The sequence below is a fragment of the Aulostomus chinensis genome, chromosome 1 (assembly GCF_037954235.1).
Source record: "Aulostomus chinensis isolate RoL2024-O1b breed Wild chromosome 1, RoL_Achi_v1.0, whole genome shotgun sequence".
Taxonomy (NCBI): Eukaryota; Metazoa; Chordata; class Actinopteri; order Syngnathiformes; family Aulostomidae; genus Aulostomus; species Aulostomus chinensis.
The window spans coordinates 58646729-58661106 of NC_141320.1; the positions used below are offsets into that span (position 1 = coordinate 58646729).

At 44.0% G+C, this 14378-nt stretch overlaps 2 protein-coding genes across 3 annotated transcripts in view; one reads left to right on the forward strand and one right to left on the reverse strand.

Moving 5' to 3' along the window:
- The window catches only part of dock9b (dedicator of cytokinesis 9b), a 60094-nt gene extending 47597 nt beyond the window's left edge, over positions 1 to 12497 (reverse strand). Inside the window, exon 1 of one of the 2 annotated variants that reach the window (XM_086220132.1) lies at positions 10302 to 12497. In XM_086220132.1, coding sequence (XP_086076258.1) covers positions 10302 to 10418 — 117 coding nt within the window. In that variant the 5' untranslated portion in view covers positions 10419 to 12497. The remainder of the gene's footprint in view (positions 1 to 10301) is intronic. The other variant, XM_086220470.1, reaches the window with a different exon arrangement.
- LOC147272452 (bone morphogenetic protein receptor type-2-like) overlaps positions 11606 to 14378 on the forward strand; it is a 31988-nt gene continuing 29215 nt past the window's right edge. The window contains exon 1 of the mRNA XM_086220584.1: positions 11606 to 12729. Coding sequence (XP_086076710.1) covers positions 12639 to 12729 — 91 coding nt within the window. The 5' untranslated portion in view covers positions 11606 to 12638. The remainder of the gene's footprint in view (positions 12730 to 14378) is intronic.

Consider the following 14378-nt stretch of genomic DNA (forward strand, 5'->3'; position numbering starts at 1 on the left):
CCTCACACTCTTCCTGCAGCGAGGTTGTTAGGAGATGAGGCATACAGGCTTGTTGGTGTTAGTTGAATTTCAATGCACATAAATATTTCATCTGCAGCTGACACAGTCACCTATGATGCAATACAACGGGTAACAAGGAAGGGAATCGTATCAAGAGCAAAAAGCAACAGCCGCAAAAAAACTACTGGCAACAGGACTGTAGTTAATCTCGCTAGCACTTCCTCAGTATCTGTAGAGGGGCAGTCGTATTTTGAGCTAAGAGAGTTTGCGTCAACATGCCAGCATGCTTGCAACATGCTAATGTGATTCTATAGAGGGCCCCATTTAAGCAATCGATGGCGGGAGGCGGTTAGCGGAACTAGCAGTTGCCGCATAACACCACTGAGCAAAGACCATCCCCTTCTCGGCCTATGAATCAAAACATCAATGCGCCATGGTTACGCCAGACCACGCCTCTTTAAGATACTTACGCACCCGCTGATGTGGGCAAGTTCATTTGCTAGATGGCGAGGGCGCTTGGCATGAAAACATCATTTCACGCTAGCAATGACGCTGGCGCTTGACACAACGCCAGCTAGCACCATGCTTTAAATAGGATACAAAATGCTCATTATGTTCGCCATCTTTGTTTAGCGAAACACGATAAAACAAATTTTTTTTTAGAGACGGGATATTATGAATAGTCCAGCTAGCATCTCATATACGGAGGGAAAGTGGTGATTTGATTTGAGCCAAGTGTCACAGGAACGGCACGTCAAATGTCCGTCTTACAGGACAGTCCACCCTAGACATTCAGTAGTTACTGCTAACTTCTGAACTAATGACACGCGAGACACAGGAAGCTGTCTCGACTTGTAGCGCGCTTATCGTACTAAAAACAGCATCAATCCTTGATGGATTCATTGCTACATTCACAGCTATAAACTCACGCACCAAAGTGTCAAACATACATTATTCACCGTTCCGCTGAGACAGTGGGGTATCGTGCGAAATAAAAATGTAAAGAGGAAGCAAAAAACAAACAATGACCATCAGCCAATCAGAGGTAGAGTAGAGGCGGGTCTCCGTGAAATTCATCCAATACAGAAGGAAGACGCAGAACCAACAACATCAGACTGCAGAGAGAAATGACCCTCGGGGTAGCGATTTATGAAAATATGTTGCCGGTGCAGATATCTGCCTCAGATTCCCGCCGTTGTCTCCAGTCTCAACTGTTGTGTGTGAAGTGAAGTCTGCAAGCACGCACGAGACACTTTGGTGGCCTTCTGAACAAAAAAGTTTGGGTGTTTTGGGAGGAAAACAAAGACTTTTGTGTCTTCAGAGTTTTAAATGAAAGCAGCGGCCGGTTACGCAACAGTTCTAGTCAGGCAACAAAAACATGCTGCGGCGCGACCGGGCCTAATCCGTGAGCCGCTAGCATGGCTAATCGTGGCTAATGATCCTACCGCGATTCTCCTGAAGCAACCTTTTTTTTGGGCCATTAGGTGGCAGTGCAAACAAGATGTAAACGCACCAGTGACATACTATCAAGGCATAATGCTGCTGATTTTACTGAGTTATCAGTAAACACAGTCAGAACACTAGTGATTCATTAGGGATTTTTGTTTACCTGCTGAATTACAATCTAATAATCATTCTCTTTTGCTTGGTTCTGCACAAACCACTGAGGGAAATAGTATTTGGTGTTTTAGCTGCATAATGCAACACTTCCCTCACTTACAAAACCGCTGAAGCGCCCCTGTGAGGCCATTAGTTTGTTAAATTTGCAGTGTTTTCAGACCCATTCAAAAAGGCTCAGCAGTACATCCCCTTCTCGGCGATTATTCGCGCAATGCATTACTCTAATGAAATCCAAACTGCACCCATTAACCTTTCCACACACATCTACACAAACCAGGGGGACGGATCCAGGGAGAGCCAATAGTGCCCAGAAATGATTTAACTGGAATTAACATCCAAACAACAACAACAACAACAAACTTTTTAGTTGTTTAATCATGAAAATGCTACAGAGCATGATTAAAAAGATCCAAATAAAAATGGTCTTGGATGTTAATAGCAGTACTCATATCTTTGACCATAATGCTGGTCCTAAAACTTCAGGATTGCAGTCTTTGCCTGAAGAAAAAAAAAAAAAAAAATTATGTGTATTTTTGCTTTTGCAGAACACTTAACAACATGCAGTCTTTTATCCTGAAAAATACTGCATGAGAGTTGAAGTTTGACACTTGGCAAACAAACACTTTTTTTTTGGGGGGGGGGGGGGGGGTCCCGAATATAAATGATTCACCGACATGTTTGGTGCCAGGAAGATTCTCTCACTGAACAAGATGCATAAAGCAAATAAATCAAGCCAGACTTGCAGATTTACAGGCTACTGGTCCAAACATGTCTGGATGCTTTCATGATCATGGTGCCTCCAGGACAGAGGAGAGCCTGCCAAGATACACACGCATCACTGCTGCCCCCTACGGGCTGCTGACGACAATGCAACAACACTGAAGCATGATGACTCACTGAAAAAACAGCCAGACGATTCCTCTTAACTCATCTTTTTCTTTCCTTTTCTTTCTTTTTTTTTTTTTTTTTTAATAGATTTTGGGAACACTCCCTCAACAATCAAAGAAAACTAAATGAAGCCTCTGCCAAAATGTAATGTCACCCAGAGAGCTGGCAAACCGGAGCAATGTTTCCAAAGACAGCACGGCGGCCAAGTTTCGTTGCAGTGGTTTGATGTGAGGGACGTGGAAAAACCATCTTCAGTTTGTTTTGCAAAACAGGAGATAGATCCCTGAGAGATCTCTCCAGCTCTGTTTTTATTATATTCTGTTTGGACAGTGAATGCACCCACAGGCGGTTCAAGCCTCGTTCAGATATCAGCGCGTGTGTGATCACGCTGGATTTACACGCCGTTACAAGGCAGGACCCTACCAGTAAATGACTAGAGGGCGCGAGAGTCTTAAATTCATGTCTAAATGTTAATTTTGGTCACGATTTCTACTCTGGCTCTTTGTGATGATAAACACACTTTTGATTTGATTGCAGATTTAATCGATTGCATTTTCTCACTGTGAGCCCGATAATTCCACATTAGCAGCATTCATCGCAAACACAAAAGTTTTACTCCTTTCGGTATTGAAGAAGTACTGAGGGTTACTGTCAGCTGGGAAAGGCTCCAACCCCCCAGGGACCCTTCATGGATATTGACAATGGACGGATGGACGGATGGAGTACTGAGGGTTTTCTTGTATATCATTTGTTGCATTTTTCTCTCTCATTCCTGATTAAAACTAAATAGACACATCTACAGTTGAATCTTAAATAAATCCAAATCTAAAAAAAAAACAAAACCCAACCTTCAGAGACCACTTTGCCGCCCCGAAAAAATGAACTGGAATCATCAGGAGCATTTTGAACCTGGTTTTTAATTTACGTTTCTGTTCGGGAAATATATGCAAATTTACACATAATGCTTAATTTGCATATACAGTATATACAGTATATATATACACACATACAATTTCAAAGAAAAAAAAAAAGGGCAGACAAAATTTGTCAATCATCTCGGGAGTTTTATCTATCAAAAACAAACATCAGCGCAAAAATGTGCAGGGAAAGCGGCGTACCGTGGGTTTCGTAGGTCAGCCTGGCTGAATACGAGTGGGACCTAGGTTCGTGTATATGCTGCATCCGGGTGCGTGTCTCGTTCCGGGATCTCATTCGGAAGGGCAAAGCCTCTCATTATGCTTTCATAGCGCAAGTTTAACTGTAATCCCTCTCTTCATCTCACACAAATGTGTCGATATTCTCAACGGAGACCTACATCCAGGCTAATAATAATGAATGTTACTGGAGAATCTGGGTTACACGCGTGGGATTTGGGTATTGAGTATTTCGTGAAGGGCCTGCAGGTATTTTGGCAGACAGAAAAGGGAATCTGGTTATTGTTAATTCCACCAATCGCAGATGGAACCTTTGGGATGGAAGAATTCTCCGGCAGCCAAAAAGGAAAAAAAAAAAAAAAAAAAAAGGCCATGAATGTTTTTTCCACACTGAAGTGTAACATGGTTATTTTTTTACACACGCGACAGAGAGCTGGATGTGCAATTGTGTCAACTGGGTCAGAGGAAATTTTCATGGTCAGTGCCCAATTTTAGCAGACAAGGCCCACTGCAATAGTGAAATAACAACTGTTTCTTTAATGGCGGTTGCATCAAACACACTCACGTCTACTCAGTGTGCAAATGAACCAAAGGAGAAATACACTATTTCATCATAAAGGTCGGTTACCCACCGCGGGGAGTACTAATCAGCCTGTGAAAACAGCACTCCTCTGTAGCTCGAGAGACTCTCTGAAAAGAACCCTGATTGTGTCATTGTGATGTCATCAGGGTAATCTCAGTTTGGAGATTTAGAGGAGGTAAGAGAAATCCAGCCTGGTCATATCATTTAAAGGGTAGTATTTGGCTGAATGTAGGTTGTGAGAGGAACTCAAGCTCTCGCCATTCCGGTTTGATTTATGCTCCAACACTCAGCAATGGTCAAGAGCTTCGGGTAGTGACTGACAGAATGAGATCTCAGAAGCTGAAATTCAGGTCCTCTTAGAGACACAGTGAGGTACTTGGTCATTTGGGGTACAACCCCTACAACCAGAGGAATCCGCGTTTGATACCTTTTGTAATGTTGGACATTTTCCTAGCATGTCCTACCGCTGGGAAGCCCAGTAGACCTAGAACACGCTTGAGAGATTATGTATCTCAGCTGGCCGCAGAACGCCTTATGGTTCCACAGGAGGAGCTGGAAGTATTGCTGTGGAAAGGGACATCTGTGGTACCTTAGTCAGTCTGCTGCCTTCACAACTTGGTTCCAGATAAGCAGCAGAACATTGACAGACGGACGGACGGCGAATGCAAACGATAACTTGATACGCTAACGACAGGTGACACTGATGTGTTGTTGCTTTTGCGTAAAGAACCATCCATCCTTTTTTTACCGCATATCCTGTTAAGGGTCGCGGGGGGGCTGGAGCCTATCCCAGCAGCTTTTGGGTTCAAAATGGACAGGTCACCAGTCCATCACAGGACCAACACATAGAGACAGACAACCATTCACACTCACAGCTAAACCTACAGTCAATTTAGAGTATCAATCAGCCTCGTCCCCTCTTGATGTCTTTGGACTGTGGGAGGAAGCTGGAGTACCAGAGAGAACCCACACAGGAACAGGGAGAACATGCAGACTCCACACAGAAAGATCCTGTGATGGAGCCGGGGCTCGAACCCGGAACCTTCTTGCTGTGAGGCCACAGTGCTGACCACTGCACCACCGTGCCGCCTTGTTAAGAACCCAAATACCAGTGACTTGGGCACGATGTTAACACATGATGTTCCAAAATTGTAAGACACTGAAATTTACCTCCAAAAACCATGAGGCCAATTTTAGCAATATTTAATGGAGGGCCATTCATTTTGGTGGTGGATTAGTCATAGCACCACCGAGTGGCAACAAGAAATCGCATGCTTGTGTTTTTTCTCTACACTTGTATGAACTACATCTTGTGGGTTTATCATATCCATCTACAATTGGGACAGAAATGCCATAAGAACTTGGCGGTGGGTTATTTTGACACCAGCAAGTCTGTGTTAAGCGATGTTATCGCGGCTAAAAAGCCATTTCCGCCAATGAACAGGAAATCGCAATAATTGGACTCTGCCAGATCTGCTTGCTACTTAGCGGAAGCAGGAAGTGATTTTGGCACCAGAGCGCAAGTCCAAATTCTATCTGGTGCCATTCTCTTGCTGTACGGAACAAGACGCGAGGGTCTGCCCACCGCTTCTTGTAGCTCTAACCAGGAAGCATCGAAGCGTCAGGGGCCGAAAGGATTTCTGGAATTAGATTTAAAAAAGTCACAAACTAGAGGAATAGATTCTGGAGGACGACATTGAGCACGCAAACTTCACCCCTCATTGTTTGTTGCATGTCGGCCAACTTTATGTGCATCGGACTAAACTGCCAAACATGAGATACAACTTTGACACCATATTATCTCATGGGATGTTTGCAAATTCTTAGTTTTGAGTAACAAATGTTCTGTTCCTCAAACAATAAGGCCTCCTCTAATATGAGTACATAAAGGCTACTCATGCAAATTGTGTTTTGCATGCGCACACAAGCATTATCCACACACAGATGCACAAACATAACTGAGCGCAGGATATAATTTCAACCGAGACGCATTTTTTTTAGCTCATATTTCCGTAATGCCCGCTGTAAATCTAAACACAGCACAACACAAGCAGTTTTCGGCAGAACCTGAGGCTGATATTTACAATAAACACCAGGAAGAAACCTTGAAGATGTCGCAATAGCCTGAAACACTCTTGAATCAACACCGCAGGCCGTGGCGCAGAAACCCAAACATGTAGCAACTATCCAATAAAAATGATGTGGCGCTGGAGAACAAAACAACACAAGCAGGCTTCACTTGGCGAGCCTGCAGGCTACAGAGAATGATGACAGCCCTATTTGCTGAACTGGATTGATTGGCAACGTATCAAAATCATGTCATGTAGCAGGAATTGTGTTGCCACAGCAATGTTGCTGAGCCTTTTTTTTTTTTTTTTTAAGTGAAGGAGAAATAAAGTTTAATGCTCTCAGGCCGGCAAATGACATACAAGACTCTGAAATGTACTCAACCACACCCATGCTGGAATGGCAGCGAAAGCAAAAAGACAGCGGGTGTTTATGCAAGCGTAAGGGTGGTAACGACACACAGTATGATGAGGTAGCCTAAATAAAGAAGACATGGAAACCACATGGCCAGAAAAACCCTAGCCTCAGCTATCAGCGGCAGCAACACGGGGCTCGACCGTAAACCCAGCAGATGACCAAACGCCCTCAGCTCCCGTATCATGACCCAGATATGCAGTAGGTCAGCAATGCTAAAGCATCTGCAAATCTGCAGATTATCTCTGCCAGGTATTTTTATGCTCTAATCAGACAAAATCCTCTAGAGTGGAGTTTACTCTTAAGTGGCGTTCCACAGTCTGAACCGCTGGTTTTAACAACTGTAAATGAGGCGGTATTAAGGTATCAGGATGCATATTATGAGGTTAGTGTTTCCCGCGAGCCGAGGTTTGAGTGTTTATTTGGGCGGAACAGGAGTCTCGCGGGGATAAAGGGAAGAAAGAGAGAGATAGACAAAATGAGGAAAATATAAACAGACAATCGCGCGTATCACTACGGGAGACCAAATGGGAACAGGGAAGTTCATCTTCTCCTGATAGTAAAAAACAAATCGATTATATTGGAGGTCATATGAGCAAATGTTGAACAGGATTAATAATCCGCTGACAACTTTATGAGGTTTTGGGACGATTTCTTTGCTCGCAGAGTTGCCTGACTGTCGTGGTGATCTGGTTTTATTAGCGCTGTAAAAGGAATATTCACGCATTTGTCAAAGGCCTTTTGTTATACTGCCGTTACAACTGGAAAGCCTGTGTGTTTATATATATATGAATAAATAAAACCTGAGTGTTTTTTGTGTATATAATGTATGTGTGCGCGCACATGTGTGCCAATATTCATTTTGTGTGGCGAGACGAAGGCAGAAAGCAGTATAAAAACCTCGGGCTAAGCATGTCCCACAGTTGGAAGTGATTATTAAAACTGCAGGAGCTGTCTGTAGCGCTACACTACTTAGCCTCCACTTTTCACTAAAAGGTATATCCGAAAACCTTGGCGTGTCCCATGTGCTGCCAGAGCTTCTCTCAGCCGCGGATGTAAATGATATATCATGTATTGTATGCAAGCATTCATAATTAATGGTCTCTTGGGTGCTTGGTGGGACATCAATTTGTGGAAGAAAGAGAGAGAGAGAGAGAGAAAGAGAGAGAGAGAGAGAGGGCAGGTTTAAAAATAGCTAGAGCACCTACCATCGTCTTATCCATTATTGAATACGGCCCAGAGATCTGACCTGACATCCACGCTGCCGCTACACCAGGCTGAATAGACCGCTATGACATAATTGCCTAAATTAGAGGTGAGGATTAAGAGTGAATAATGGATTATGTCGCGGGTTGATTTGCGGCACCTGCACTTCACCTGCATTCTTCGGGTTTAAAATTACAAAACTGTTGTCATTAGTCAGATAGCATCCAACCGCCGCTTCTAGCTGGAGGAAATCTGACCCGTTGGGGAAGTTGTTTGATGTATATTTGCTTTTACCATACCGGCATGTCAATGAAGTGCAAATGTGAAGGGTAACAGCTGTGCCAAGTGCGCACGGTCAAAAATAGAGGAAGAGGTAAATGTACCACATCAGGTGCACAGCTTCTGAGCCAACATGAAGAGTCTCTTGAAGGTTAAAGCGCTCATTTTTGCTCATTCAACCTGAACTAAATGTATAGCTTCTGAACTCTGTTGAAGGGGAACTCCACCAATTGTACTCACAGAGGTCAATTACAGGGCAGGAACAGGCTCCGGCAGAGCTCCTCTGTGTTGGAGATAAACACCATGACGAGGGTATAACCATTCATCAAGAAGCTGCATCAGCTAGCGTTGCTAAACTTCAAGGAGCACGCCAACTTTTTGGGAAATATGTTTCGTGTCCATCCTCCCCAGAGTCAGACAAGAAGCTAGAGACGCCTCTCTCCTCTGTGCTGCATTGGAGACCCACGATGCTAGTTAGCTTAGCGAGATGAACGGTAGTGGACGAGTTGTGTAGCATAGCTGTATCGAAATACACTTTTCTCCAAAACGGTCTTTTTTTTTTCTTGCATTACAGAACTAAGGTTGCTAAGATACAACAATTTGACATTGCAATATATAACAATTTTAAATTAGAGTCCAAGCAGGAACTATTTATTTTGATGCAGCACCTCCAAAAAAAACCCTGTGAAGAACGACAACGCTGTTACTAATTTGTCGATTACTTTGGAACAAATCCTGAACTGGATCTACCTGAACCAGGGAGTATGTTGAATGTTGAACTCCTACATTTTGGATGCTGAGTGGGCATAATCCACTTCATTGTGCTAAGCTAATTAGCATCCAGCTGGTCTCCCGGGGTCTCTAATGCAGCACAGCAGAGAGAAGGGGATCTATTTTTTTTTTGTGTCTGCCTCTGGGAAGGATGTTCACTTAGGGTTTTTTCCTAAAAAGGGGACGTGAAGGACGACCCGAGCTCACCCTCTCATCTATATATCGTCACCACTGACAACATCTGACGGCCAAGAGCTTCCCTGCTCACGTGACGTAAAGAATTTGAATAATTTTCATATTTAATACTGTTTTACTTTTGAACTGGGCTAAGCAAGGAAAAACTATTTATTCACATTTTATGGATTAACGCTGTACTAAAACTCTGCAGGCTCAAGACACTTGATTTAACAGTGACGCGTGTAGCATGTAATGACATGTATGATGGAAAAACTGTGCTGCAGATTAAGGTTGCTTGCTGGTACAGGACATGTTGGTATTTTTACCACAGGTTTGGCTGGATTTTTTGCAAAAAATAAATAAAAAAATTATGTGATATTCACCAGTGGGGCAACATACGTCAGTGCAGTACATCTCCATCGAATACTTCTTAATATTACTGTGTATGTACAGTGCATTACTGCACTATGTCTGACATCCATCCATCCACTTATCCTTTAAGGGTCGGGGGGTGGAGCCTATCTCAGTTGACATTGGATGAGAGGCGGGGTTCACCCTGGACAGGCCGCCAGTCCTTCGCAGGGCCATCAGGAGCAAGTAGGGGTTCAGTATCTTGCTCAAGGATACTTGGACGTGATCACCGGGGGAAGTGAGGATCGAACCAGCGACCCTTCGGTTGCTAGATGGCTGCTCTACCTCTGAGCCATGCCGCCCCAGTCTGACTTAGTAAAGAAATAAAAGTCTTAAACTATCTTCACCTGGTCATTACTCAGGTGAGCCTATCCGGTTACAAGGTAGGCTTCCTTGTACCTTTTGAGCAGGCGGTGTATATTTCCGTTACCTGGCAACCCCCTTTTGAGAAAGTTCTAACAAAGACACCCTGCAGAGTCTGACAAGGGGGAATATGAGTCAGAGTATAACTACAAAAGTCTTTGAATAAACGAGTTATTTAGCATGAAAATGGTCCACGTTTTTAATCTTAAACTGCTCTGCTGAGGTGTTCTTGAGCAAGGCAGTGACATTTGTACCAAGACTGATGTTGGACCCTGACCACCTCAAATACGATATATCATATTTGTGTGTGTGTGTGTGTGTGTGTGTGTGTGTGTGTGTGTGTGTGTGTGTATAACTTTCTCTCTTACCACCAACACTGACGTCCTGACAGCCTCAGACACGCTTTGCCTCAGCTCTGCGGCGGTGCCCGGTTTGTTGAGCCCTCGGGTAAACTTCCTGGCCTCAGGCGGAGCAGAAGCAGCCATAGTCACCACTCATCAGGCGGCCAGGTGATGAGGCGATATGAGGGACGTCCCGAGTTGTAAAGCGAAGGCTGAAATTCTGGAAATCCTGCGCACTCGGCGTGCGTAAAAAGGCAATCTGGCACCGTTTAACATACCATTACGCGCGCGGTTGAACTTTCTATCACGGTATCGGTGCCACTCCAGATCAGTATCCCCAGTATGACTTCCTTCTTAGCAGCCGGAGAGCAGAGCAGCGCTCCACTACTGTGGGCTCAGTCCGGACAGCAGAGGTACCGTTGCGCGCACAGACACGCCCCCTCTCCTGTGCGCGAGGAGCCGAGTGGGACGGAAATGAATTCATCCATGATAACCGGATGCAGCTACACCCAGTGTTACTATATCTGACATTACTTTATATACATATACAGGAGAGTACAGACACCACGTTGTGGTATTTAGAGGCTGAGTATTTGAGCAGCACTACATAATATTCTGGTCTTATATAATCAGACGCTGCACACGTTGCGCCGTGACGCAGGCTGACATTGCCACCTGCTGGAGTCATTTCTGTTGTTACCACAAACTGGTAATATGGAATTTTATTTTATTTTACTTTGCATAAAGTTATTTGACCACACAGAGGCAGTAAAGTAACACTGACTGTTGAATAATAACAGAGTGATGCTTTTAGTGGCAGTAGGAAAACGCAATTCCCCCAAAAAACGTGGAACTTATGAATACTACTACTAATAAAAACAACCTGAAAAAACCTGAAGTACCTTCAGGCGAAGGCCCTAATTATAAGGTAATAACAAGGCACCAACTGTGTCCGATGTTCTATAATTTATATTAGTTCCAAGCAGACACTTAGCATGTAAATAGTCGGTACACTTTTAAAGAGTCAATGGGCCGATATCAATATTGTCCACTAGATCAATTATATTCTTTTTAATTGATCGATACCATCGTGATTTACGAATGATAATCTATTATTTCCCTCTATATTTTTGTTTACTTGTTAAATTACGCCTCCGAAGCGATTCTGCACTTCCATCTGGTATATTTAGCATTATTTCATGCCCGCACTCTGTCTTCCACTTGTTATTTTTACAGTTTGCGACCGTTTATGACCAATTCCTGCCTGAAGGGTGAGTTATGGGTGCAGCGGGTCCACATACCTCCTTCCCTCCGGGCTCAGTCAGTGATTGATTGCGCGGAGAGCCTGAATTCAGCCCGATGTTTCCTGGCTGTTGTGTGCATAGTCTGCGGCACAGCGGCGCTGCAGCACCTACTGATTGTGTAGGACTGTCCTCCTCCTCCACTCCCCCCCAACACCAACCCACAGCAACCTGATACCGGAGACGAGCGGTCCAGACAAGCCTGCAAACGAGGCGTTCCCAGCCGCCCTGCCTGTCTGTCTGCCTGCTTCGCGGAGCTCCAAATCGTCAATGCCAAGCGCAGTGGACCGCCCCGGGGAAGATCAAACCATGAGATATGCATCTCTCCTGCGTCGTGTGGCAGCTTTTGAGTAATATTTCAGTCTGTTTGCGACCGGAGAACTCGCCGTAAGCGCTTTAGCCCACCATGAAGACCGTGAAATGAGACGGGACGCGGATAACTCCCTGGCTAGCTGTTAGGCTACCGTCGGCTAGCTCCCTCCGATAGCACTCCGCTCGCGAGCCAACCGTCTAACCGAGCTAATTGGCTGGCGTCTATTTGCCAAATTCCTGCCCGTAGTGTCGAAACAGTGACGGACTTTAAAACGTACACAACCGAGAATGGTGTGCGGGTAGCTGAATGAAGTGTACGTAGGTTATTTTTTTCCCATCTTTACCTAAGTTTTCCAGTATCAGACGGTCGCCCCGGGCAGCTAGCATGTCAGCTAGCAGAGATGGACGTTGTTCGCTGGCTTGTTTTAGATGGAAGATCCGCCAAACAAGTTAGCTGCCTGGATTATCTGTCCGATTTATGCCGGAGTCAATCGCGGGACTTCCATTAGTCATCAACAACAACAGACCAAAAAAAAGAAGAAGAAAAGAAAAGAAGAAGACAACACCCCCCTCTCTCTTTTCTTTCTTTTTTTTTTTTGCATGAAACCTCAATGTGCAGTTCCATGCCTGAGAGAGCAGTTCAAGTTATTGAGCTGACGTGAGGAAAAGAGGGTGAAAACAAAGTAGTAGGTGCAATCCGAGTCAAAAGAAGATTTTTTTTTGGAGGAACTCAACTGCTAGACCAAAGCTGATGTATGCTGTCATGGCTGTGGGCCGAATCACGATGAAATCCTTGGCTAATTTTGGATTTTGCCTGGCGATTCTCCTGACTTCTGTAGCTGGTAAGCAGCTCAGTTATAAACTGATTTATTTGTATTTATTTTGGAGTCGGTGGAATATCTGAAGCCGTCTTTTGGTTTCAAACCTGTATTTTCCCTCATATGACTAAAGTTACTTTAACCTGTCAACAGCTTCTTTCTTCAATCAGGATGTGTTGCTGCTTATATATATATTTTTTTGTAATTTAATCTGAAATCATAGATAAACTACACGATCCTTCCTGGTTCCTCTGCCTCTCCTCCCTTATCTATCCTCCCCATCCTGATGTCTGCTTGACTAATTCCTGCAGTGATCTGCTGATCTCTCTTCATTGTAGCCTTCATAGATATCTCAAACTAGAACAGAGCAGTAAATACTCCCCTGGCTCCTTTTAATCATTCTGTGTACAAAAGGCCTGGAAAAACACTGCTGAACATACTGCAGTCCTTGTCTGCCAAGATGTGCCCCCTGTTCAAGACTTTTGGGCTGAAGCCAGGCTTCTGTGAGACCTTGAGCGTGATAAGATAGTGGCTGGGTTGCAAGGAGACACAGGAACAGTGTATGCGGGGGGGAAGAATGCGGAATGTGTGGGAAGACCGAAAAGGTATTTTACAAGATGATGGGTATTTAAGCAGATAAAAGTTCCACAGGGTGCTGAGGCGTCGTGCTTGAAAATAGTTGGCCTCGTCGCCTTGTGTATAAGCAAGCATGTATTATGATTTCTGCGAGTGTGAGTGTGTGGTGTTAGGCGTCCTCCATTCACAGTCGTGGTATTATCAGAAGCTCAGAATAAAAAGGGCTGTTGCAGAGGGAAATAGTGAGTGTAAGAGCATAATTTGAATATGCTCATTACTTATAGCTGGTAGTGCAGAGAGACTATGTCCAAATTTGCATTTACATTTGCATTTAGCAGACAAGTAGTGGACTTTATATCTCTTCAAGTTCCCATTTAATTTAAATGACAAGCAGGAACTCTTTTTGACAACGTAGCAACAGCCAGATACTATTCCTGTGACCCAGAGTCCCGACCGGTACTGGCCCTGGTTTGGCAGGTAGCGGTTATTCACCATTATTGATGTTATCTCCATCAAAGAAGTTGATATGATGCGCCGAAAAATACAACAGATTTATTGTCGTTTCCTCATCGTGAATGATGAGCAAGCAAGACACTTGCTGACGCAGATATAAACGTCAGTTACTGGGCCGACACCGATGATGTACTCATATTATTGTGCAAATTGTTTTTCTTTTTAAAAAAAAAAAAAGATGATTTGTTTTCAACGTACTACCGCCGTCAAGCTCGCTGTGAGAGTAACGCGACAACTCAGTTTCGAAACCCAATTTTAATGACTTTCAACTCAAGGCAGAAACGCCTTTCTTGCTTATGTCACAGCGGCGCTCCACCGTCAATCGACTGCCGATGCTTTATGTTTGTAAAATATATGTTTTGTTACCGATTTACTTCATTTTGACTATATTTGTATCGATCTTATTTCGCTACACATCCGCCAACACTGATACTGATCCAGAGCTTTTCTTAGGTAATTTTATCATCAATGGTGTTGATGATCTGCAGCAGTTTTCATTATCAGTCCAAAAACACACTTCAGTGTTCCGAAAAGGCTGAGTCGTGACAAACAGGTCTGCAGATTTTTATAATTCAATAGCATTG